Source organism: Silene latifolia, chromosome 5 (genome assembly GCF_048544455.1).
Source record: "Silene latifolia isolate original U9 population chromosome 5, ASM4854445v1, whole genome shotgun sequence".
NCBI lineage: Eukaryota > Viridiplantae > Streptophyta > Magnoliopsida > Caryophyllales > Caryophyllaceae > Silene > Silene latifolia.
This window is the reverse complement of record NC_133530.1, coordinates 67350525-67360551: the sequence shown is the minus strand read 5'-3', so window position 1 is coordinate 67360551 and position 10027 is coordinate 67350525. Positions and strand designations below refer to the sequence as shown.

General features: G+C 37.9%; 1 protein-coding gene across 2 annotated transcripts; it reads left to right on the top strand.

Moving 5' to 3' along the window:
- Window positions 1-2987: 2987 nt before the first annotated feature.
- Window positions 2988-9788, top strand: LOC141657489 (uncharacterized). 2 transcript variants are annotated; one of them, XM_074464741.1, is made up of 5 exons: window positions 2988-3338; window positions 6541-6707; window positions 6957-7256; window positions 8289-8552; window positions 9034-9788. In XM_074464741.1, exons 1-5 carry the CDS (start codon window positions 3041-3043, stop codon window positions 9406-9408), a joined length of 1404 nt encoding a protein of 467 aa, XP_074320842.1. In that variant the 5' UTR covers window positions 2988-3040; the 3' UTR covers window positions 9409-9788. The 2 variants fall into 2 exon arrangements, with proteins under 2 accessions (XP_074320842.1, XP_074320843.1); XM_074464742.1 differs by having other exon boundaries at window positions 3170-3338; window positions 6531-6707.
- Window positions 9789-10027: the final 239 nt, after the last annotated feature.

Below are 10027 nucleotides of genomic sequence, written 5' to 3'. Positions count from 1 at the left end.
TGGGTACTACGTAGTACATCGGAAAAGAAATTGCACAAAAACACAAACGTAATACATGCTTCTTACTACGCTTTCACCACCAACACCACCTATGTCAGTCCACCAACCACCAACGTCAGTCACCGATGTCCAGCCAGAACCACCGTCGGCCAACCACACCAATCGCCGGTCACCATAAGCCTCGCCCTTTCCACACCCTCAATTCCCTCTTTACCTCACGTCCCTGCCCCATTTGGATGGCCGCCGGACACCCTCCCCTGTCGTCGACAACGACCGCCTCTATTGGCGTTGATACTCCAACCAACAACTCACTGCCACCATCCCTCACCAATTCAACCTAAATTATATTTAACATAAACCCTAAATTGATTAACAAAATACACAAAAATAACAAGAAATCATGAATTTAATTAATATTAATGCAATTAATGAAGTAAATTTGGTTTTATACTCAAAATTATCATCTATATTGAACAAATTTGTGTATATCGGGAGGAGGTAGAAGAGTTCACAATAGGGAGAATTAGATTTGGTATTTTTTTAGTCAAGGGTAGGCAATGGAAAATTGGATACAAAAAGTACGATAATGAGTAAAAAACGTACTACAAAAATAAATTACGAATGGACTAGTTCTAATCAATGAGAGCAGGTAGACTAGTTCTAATCAATGCAAATTTAGCCTCAAAAGGAACTTTTCAAATGTAAAGCTTCCTTCTTCCCTCGTCAATCCATAAAAGATTGGATAAGATTAATAGAGATTTTCTCTAGAACAAGAATCCTTCTCAACGATCTCCTAATTTGATTGGTTGGCAAAAAGTTTGTTTACCGAAATCTTTGGGTGGACTAGGAATAAAAACGTCTGAAGCAACTAACAAAGCTCTCCAAATGAAACTCTTATGGAAAATTCTTATGGATAAGGAAAATATATGGGTCAAAGTGATAACTAAAAAATACTTGAGAAATTGTTCACTTTTTGACCATAAGCCAAACTCAATATCCTCTTGGCAATGGCGTAAGCTTATGAGTCTTCGAAATCTCTTTAGAAAAGGACTAAGATGGCAAGTAGGTAATGGTAACAACATTAAGTTTTGGTCTGATAATTGAGTTTTTTCACACCCACTTACCAATAATTTCGGTGATGATAGTACTCGTGATCTTAATCTTTTGGTTAAAGATTTCATAACCTCTGATAAATAATGAGATATTTGTAAATTATGCAACTTTGTGAATAACGATATTGTTAATCAGATTACTAACCCCTTCCACTGCCACATAATGATATTCCAGATACCTTCCTCTGGGGATTGTCCGTGGATGGAAATTTCTCTACCAAAACAGCAACATGGTTAGCGCAAGGTTTGTTCGATCAAAGCCTTGGAAAATGTGAATTTCACTGGATTTGGAAATTGAATATTCCTCCGAAGTTAAAATTCTTCCTTTGGAAAGCCTGTGTTGACGGCCTTTCAACGAAAAGTAGACTTCTTAAGAGTCATATTCATGTCCCACCTCATTGTGTTCTGTGCAACAATCCCAATGAAAACAAAGATCATTTCTTTTACGAATGTCCCTTGATTGGGTATGTCATCCAAGATCTGAACATTATTAGTTTCAACGAGTTTTTGTTAAAATATGATAATATTACAAGTCAAAGTTTTCTAACGATACTTAATTATCTCAAAGATTTAATTCCAAAAGATAATTTCATTAAGATAATTTTTATTTGGTGGAATGCATGGTTTCATATAAATGATATTATCTTTAATAATGTTAATTTATGTATCAGCAAACTTATTACTTTATGTAATAATATCACTAAGACCTGGAATGTGACTAGATTTAAGGATCTCAACAATCCCGAGATAGAAGAGTCAGCTAGAAACAACTCTAGTAAGAAAGAAATTTGGTGGGAAAAACCTAGAAACGATTTCCTAAAGCTAAATTTTGATGGATCGAGAATAGAAGGTAATAAAGCTGCTTTAGGATATTCTATAAGAGATCACAATGGTAAAGTCAGTTTGTTGGGAGCAAAAAAATGCGGATCCAATAGTATCCTTGTAACGGAAGCTCTCGCTTTAAAAGAAGGTATTTTAGCAGCTAAATACTTAGGAATCTCAAAGTTAATTGTGGAGGGTGATAATTTATGTGTTATTAACTCGATTCGAGGTACTTGGCAAATTCCTTGGGAAATTTCTAGTATTATCAAGGATGTGAAATTAGACCTTCATTTTTTCGATGAAGTGATAATTAAACATTGCTTTCGTGAAGCCAATGACTTCATGGGGGGACATTCAAGTCCAACTCTTTCGAGGTGGTTTGATAGCCGGTGGCTTCAACTTACCTCCCTCATTCGAAAGGATGAGATAGGTTGTTCCTAGCCCTTTTATGATCAACCTCATTTTCTTACCTAAAAAAAAAAGTTACACCGGTAATTTCCCCAAAAGGTTTGTGTATAGCCAAGACATGCGGATGGGTTTATACGTCTTTGTAAAAAAACCTGAGCAAATACAATAGACAAGATTAGGGAGTCCAGCTACAGGTTTCATAAGTGTTGTTTTCACCTTTGTAGTAGCTTAGACGTCAGAATTGCTCACAACTTAGCAAATACGTACTCAGGGGTCGTTTGGTTGCATATAGGAATTTGTATTGCCTAGGAAGTCATAAAACACGTGAATTTGGAATTCATGTGAATTGCAAAAAATTGTTTGGTTGCTTGTGGAGGAAGTCGATTCATATAAAAGATTCTAACTTACCTGCAGAGGCTGGTAAGAACTTCCTCCATTGTGGAGGAATTGGAATTCATGGGAACTTCCAATTCATGTGAATTGGAGTAACCAAACAAGATACCCATTTTGTAATTCATATGAATTTAAGTTCCTGCATTGTTTAGTGGGTAACCAAACAACCCCTCAAAATGTAATCTTCATGACTAGGTACGGATGTAAATCACATATATATAAATCGATTTATTGTTGTAAAAAAAAAAAAAAAAAAAAAAAAACTGAGCAAACAGGCAAAGCTCTGAACAACTACAAGGCTGAAAATGAACTGTTTATCGAGTATGAGATTTAGGCGGGGTTTGACAAGCGCGGCGGTGTCTTGTAACCAGTTTCGCCTTGTATCTCACCCACCTGACCTTATCAAGTGGGTTCGTAGTGAGGGTGGTTTCGTCCACCCTTCTCTTCATCTTTCCCCCACCTCATCTTTTGGTTTCGGTCTCATCGCTTCCGCCGCTATCCCCACCGGTTCCCTTTTAATTGGACTTCCTTCTCATATTCCTCTTACTTTGAATGATGCTCCGCCGTTGCCTGTTTTTAGCCATCTCATTAACCTTATTCCTGGTATGTTTTCCAACACTTGAATGTCAATGTCATTTATTTGAGAGTCGTAGGCGAGAATCTTTGAGCCATCATGCCCGTGTTAGTCTTATTGTTAATATTTTTAGTTCATCCTTTTATCGTACTAAATTTAAAAATGGGACGATTAATTTGGAATAAATATTGGAGAAAATAGACCATAAAAGTGAAATGGAGGGAGGGAGGGTTTTATCGGAAACAAAGGTTTGTTAAGTTTGTAAACGAATCGGGGTTTTGAACATGCATAGAGCAAAGTTTGGCACAACCCCGGTATTTTTCGGTCATTTAATCGCCTTGTTTCTCAAACTGTAACTATGACTGAAATCAGCATCTGTCATATGTGATACATTAGTAAATTCAGTTTTATCCGTAAATGCTTTTGTGGTATTTACCATTTCTTGATTAGTGGCTCTACAAATGTTGAGAATAGTTATCTGCCTTTGACTCTACCATTACTTTGTGTAGTCATGAGAAGAGACTGCGATTGTTTGATTTGTCGATTAGCAAACAACTTCACTTAACTTGATTTAGTATGTGAGGTAGGGAAGAAAAGTATCAGACATGATTCAAGGCAGAGATATTACATTATGCTGATTTAAAATCAGAGTTTATGTTTATGGAGAGATTTAAACACTCATGCCAATGAAAATGCTCAACAAGTCTGCAATTTATTTTAAATTACATCCATAAATTGTTGCCTCTTTTCATGGAAGTATCTACTACCTCTATTCGAAAACTTTAGGCATTTGACTTCTATGGGCAACAACCATCAACTTTTACCATTCATTTCTACAAATATATGTAAAGATACAAGCTGAATATATGATTCCTTAAAATCAATTGTTTTCCTAAGGGTATACTAATGAAAACTACCTTTTATATAAATCATTCGTCCCCGCCAATAATTTTATATTATTAAATTATCTGATACATCTCGAGATATTTGGTATCGGTGCCTCTGTTAAATCCTCTCCCGCTCCAATTGAATGCTGGCAGCCACCACACTCTTCAGTCCTCAACCGCTCCTCCCACCCTTTCTCCACCGTAAGCACCATTTTCGAAGCCCACCTTTCTTCCTCACAACCATTGTATCCTTTCAACATCTCCAATATCTACACTTTTGCTCCTCCTCCCGCAAGCCTAAACCCAATAACCACCCATCCCAACCCCACAGGACCACTACCCAGAGATGGCAATCCGGGCCGGGCTAAGGTGGGCGGCACGGGCACGGCACCAATCCAGCACGGGCACGACACGGCACGGATGAATAATAACGGATGAATAATACTGACAGCACGGGCACGGCACGAACGAGTTGGAGGCGGGCTGCGACTGCGTTTTTTTGGGAATTCACGTGCACAGGCACGGCACGGCCCAAGCACGGAGGGTCCGGCACGAACCAGGCACGTGCACGGCCTGCCCAATATCCTTGCCTGGGCCGGGCCATTTTTGGGGGAAGGCACGATGGGCCGGCACGCGGGTCGGCCCAGTGCCAACTCTACCACTACCCTAATCGACCAAATCCATTGGGAAAATCATTTCAAATACCTCATATAATTTCCATGAAACGAGACCATAACCACCAGTCACTTGACCTCGTATAGCCATCCTCCCTTCTCTCTTGTAGAGTGGATGAGGTCGACAAAGTTATTGTGCCATTCAATACTTGGTGATGAGGGGCGACCAAAATGGGAGGTGGGAAATAGGTAAGGTTCAAGGTGAAGGGGAGAGAGTGGAGGAGGAAGGGCAGTGGTTAGCTTCTTGGCATTGGGAAGGGCACTGTTGCTGATTACTTGCTATTAGATGTGGTGGGTACAAGTGGCTGGTTGAGGCGGGAGTAGTGTGGTTGGGTGGATGTGGGAAGAGGGGATGGCGGGGCACGGGAGAGAAGATATTGAGGGTGTAGCGGTATCATTGGTAATAAAACTTACTACTATAGAAATTTATATTTCAAATGGAATTGCACAAAATCAAGTATGCATACAATTCAATGGATTGGAGGTCGTAGCTATTTGCAGGCCATGAGATGAGAAATATGTAAATTTGATAATATCCGCCCATGTGCTTGTAACTAAACTTGAAAATATGTGTTTTTTATTCTTTAGAATGGAAAAGATATGTTCTAGGGATCTGGTGATAAGACTATTTGCGACAAGTATGCAAACAACTTCTGGTTGACGCTGAACTATTATTTTTTATCGGGAACTTGGCTTAGTAGTTCATAATTCATACCTCATACCTCATGCCTCATATCTCATAACTCGTACTTCATACTTCATATGAATTCTCATGAAACCTTGGTCTGATTCTGAATATAGTTTTGCAAGGAATTTCTTACCTGCATTAATTGTAAACCTGTCCTTTTCCAGAAAATAACAAAATGGCCATCGTATTTACCCATATGTTAAAATTGCTCTATCGTGTCATAGGTTCGCAAAAGAAACCGTTTTGTTCTCGCGTTTGAGTTTGTTGTTGGATATGAAGGTTATTATGTTCTTTCTTAAAGTTGGCGAGCCTTAATTATTTGATAGACACACAAATTGTTGTGAAGAATATTTCAGGGATAAGTTGGAATTAGCTTATTGTATTTGGGCTTCTTCATTAGGGTGAGCATAATTTTAATCGATGGATTGTCTCTGTCAGCTATGTAGGCTTTGCTGTCTTCATGCATGGACTGGAATCACTAGTTGCGTTATTAGTTGGTGAACAGATTAATTTTAGAATATAGATTAGAATGTATAGGGGTTACCCTATGCGATTTTTGTAATGTGCATTTGACTATGCATTGTACTTCCTCCATTCAACTCCACTCAACCACTTTGCTTTTTCACGTTAGTCAACGCGTGTTTTACGCGGTAAATATCGTTAGCTATGTATTTGCAAAAATTATAAAAGTTAGATATTTTTAATGTACTCGTAAAGACGAATCAAACAAAATCTCACATGAATATATTTTCACTTATGTATTGAGAGAAAATCGAAACTGAATGTTCACTTGTAAATAGTGTAGAAAATGGAGAGTGGTAGAGTGAAGTTGAATGGAGGAAGTATTTATTTTACCTGAGAAATTTCATAAAACTATGTTTTTTTTGCTTTGCACTGAAAATTCATTAGAATTCTCCTTTAACTGCGTTAGGCTGAAATGCGTTTTTAAAATGAGTAAATTGGAAATTGGAGCATTTGGCAGAGGAACTATGGGCGATGAAGTTGGGTCTGAAGCTTCTTCAAGAAAGAGCAAAAGCTGGGTCTTTTTGGTGGCCGTACATCAGCAACCTTCCAGAGACATACAGTGTTCCTATCTTCTTTCAGGGAGAAGACATCAAAAATTTGCAATATGCTCCTCTTATTTATCAGGTATAGTCTTACATTTATTTATACTGCGAAGTGAAAAAGCGGAGAAACAAGTGGTCAACACTGACTCATCTTTTGAGTGGTCCTTTGTTGTGTCAATTTATGAGTTATGAAGGATATCAATATCTTCTATAACTGTTTCTTAGGCAGTTGATTTGCTTGTTTGCAACGAACAAATCTTGTTTTTTGGTTATAGTCAATTAGGCATAGGCTCCCTTATGAAGTTAAAATTGAGTTCATCTGTTGCAACAGGTAAACAAGAGGTGCCGGTTTCTTCTCGAATTTAACAAACAACTGAAACACGCAGTTACAAATCTCAAACCAATGGATCATCCTTTTGCCTCTCAAGATGTTGATGCATCTTCCTTAGGATGGGCTATGTCGGCTGTATCATCCAGGGCTTTTCGGTTGCATGGGAAGAAACTTGATGGTGGAAACCGCGAAAATGTGCCAATGATGTTGCCTTTGATTGATATGTGCAACCACAGCTTTTATCCGAATGCCAAAATTGTCCAGGATGTAAATGCAGAAGACCCCAAGATGCTAGTAAAGGTAGGATACTTCTTCCCATTTTATTGTGCCCTTTTGACTAACCCATTTGACTTATATAATCAAATGATTAACTCATTAAATGCAAAAACTACTGTGGCGAAGGAGTGTGATTTCTCTATATTTTTATTATTATTGATATCTTTTCTGTTACAACAATTTTATTTTGCTTACTACTCCAATTATGTGTTCTGTTCGCCGATTTTATCTCATTTTGGGATCAAGACTCCCTTGCTATTGTAAATGATAGTGGTTTGATAAATCAAATAAGAAAATTTTACGTTGCATCTCTACCTATTTGGCAAAATTGGTGCTCAAAGTCAATATTGATTGACCATTTAAGTCAAATGGGGACTCCTTTAGTGAACAAAACGTTGATTGGGGATAATGAATATAGGATGGAGGTAGCAAAACCTTTTTAAACACAAATATATGAAAATAGTTGTTTGGATGCATGGAATAGGAGAGTTTATATTTGTCTCTGCATACATTTTGAGAGATTAATGGTCAAAGTTAACATTGTGAACCACCAAAGCCAAACGCGGACAATATAAATGGGGAGATAGTCCTTCATACTCCCTCCGTCCTGGTCAATTGTTGTCCTTTGGTTTTGTCGCAAAGACAAGTAAAGAGGAGGGAGCTAATTATTAGATGACAAGTGGATCAAATTGAGTGTGCATGATGAAATTGCTCATCAAATGCATTCCTAAAATAGAAAGGACTACAATTCATTGATACACCCCAAAATGGAATAGGACAACAAATGATCGGGACGGAGGGAGTAGTTCATAATGAAGTTATCTTTGTGCCCCACGTTCTTAACTCCTCCATATGTGATGAAATGGTGAAAGTGATGTGGTGATTACTCCATACCTTATGGTTGTAAAATGTAATTCATGGTTGTTTGCTCTTACTCCCATCAAATCTAATCCCGTTCTCCCATATTTCAAAACATATGAGGAGAGTTTTGAAATATGGGATGATTGATTAGATTGGATGGGTGTATTAACTATTTCTTTCTTTGTCTTCCTGTAGGTCATGGCAGAAAAGGATATCGAACAAAATGATGCTCTAGAACTTAACTATGGATATCTAAGCAATGACTTTTTCTTATTAGATTATGGATTTGTGATTCCTGGTAATCCTTATGACACTGTTGAGCTCAAGTATGATGGAGCTCTTCTTGATGCTGCGAGTATTGCTGCTGGGGTCTCCTCTCCTTGTTTTTCATCACCAGCGCCATGGCAGCGAGAAATATTATCAGCCTTAAATTTAGATGGCGAAGCTCCTGTCCTGAAGGTTTCTTCTATATTTTCTTGATCTGCATTGACTTGTGTCGCCAACAGGCTTTTTTATTTTTTAATTTTTAAAGTGACGATATTTTCTACTTCCTCCATTCAACTCTACTCTACCACTTTGCTTTTTCACGTTTGGCAACGCGTTTTTTACGCAGTAAATATCGTTAGCTACGTATTTGCAAAAATTAGATATTTTTAATGTACTCATAAAGACGAATCAAACTAGATCCCACATAAATGTATTTTCACTTATGTATTGAGAGAAAATCGAAATTGAATGTGTATTTGTGAATAGTGTAGAAAATAGAAATAGGTATAGTGCAGTTGAAGGGAGGAAGTATTTATCAGTTGATTTATGTCGTCACAAACAATGCTACTATTGTTCTAAATTTTATTTGCACGTAATTTGCCATAAGAACAAGTTGCTCTTTTATTAACAAATTCATATTGGGATCTTATTCTTTTTTTTTGGTGTGTGTAAGGTAACATTGGGAGGTCCAGATTTAGTGGAGGGTCGACTATTAGCTGCATTAAGAGTGCTTCAGACACAGGACGCAGAAACTGTAAGGAAACATGATCTGAGTACACTTGAGTCCTTTTCTGCTGAAGCTCCCCTTGGTGTTCCTAAAGAAGTCAGTGTTCTCAGAACTGTGATTGCCTTATGTGTGATAGTTCTTGAACATTTCCCGACCAAAATTATGGAGGATGAAGCCCTACTAAAAGAGGGTGTGTCCAGCTGCTCAGAATTGGCCATCAAGTTCAGAATACAAAAGAAGTCGACAATTGTGAATGTGATGACACAGATGTCAAAAAGGCTGAAGCTTCTACTTTCCAAACAATCAGCCACTGCATCTTAGGGATGATCACTGTTATGTCCTATGTTACTCAGACTCGGTTCGAAGAATTGGACACGGGTGTGTACCCAAGTGTTGGACTCGGCTATTTTATGTAAAATTTCCCAATTTTTGGTGTAAAATGAAGTGACGGGTGGCATATCAATGTCCAAGTATCAAGTGTCGGCACTGATACGCGAGCTCATATGGATTTGTCAAAGTAACACAGGTTGGTCTAGTTTTTGTGCTGCGGATTTCTTGTTTGCGTAGCCTCATTATGGTGCTTCTTGTTGTCTCCATTCCTTCGATTCCGCTTTATTGTCTTTACTGTTGTGTCTAGTTTAACGGCACGTTTTGTTTAGGAATTGTGGTCTATATTTTTCATATCCTTACCTTTTGTTTCACTCCTTTTTTGTTTTTTTACTTTTTGTTTTTTATATTTTCGCATTTTGAGGTGTGTGTTCACCCATGGATGGTTCTAAAAGATGATTCATGTCAGCCGACCCTAAATCTTTTTGGGATTAAGGCTCTGATGTTGTTGTTGTATCCTTACCTATTAAAAACAGAGAAGTACCCGTCACATGCTCTCTTTTCACCCAATAACTTGCTTTGAGCCTTTTTGGTTAAGAAGGTAAATTGGATT

Bases quoted from the DNA above. Each gene is read 5' to 3' on its own strand.
- LOC141657489 (XM_074464741.1), top strand. From the start codon at position 3,041: ATGAACTGTTTATCGAGTATGAGATTTAGGCGGGGTTTGACAAGCGCG. The intron at 3,339-6,540 runs GTATGTTTTCCA...AGCATTTGGCAG, and splicing joins TCTCATTAACCTTATTCCTG to AGGAACTATGGGCGATGAAG. The intron at 7,257-8,288 runs GTAGGATACTTC...GTCTTCCTGTAG, and splicing joins ACCCCAAGATGCTAGTAAAG to GTCATGGCAGAAAAGGATAT.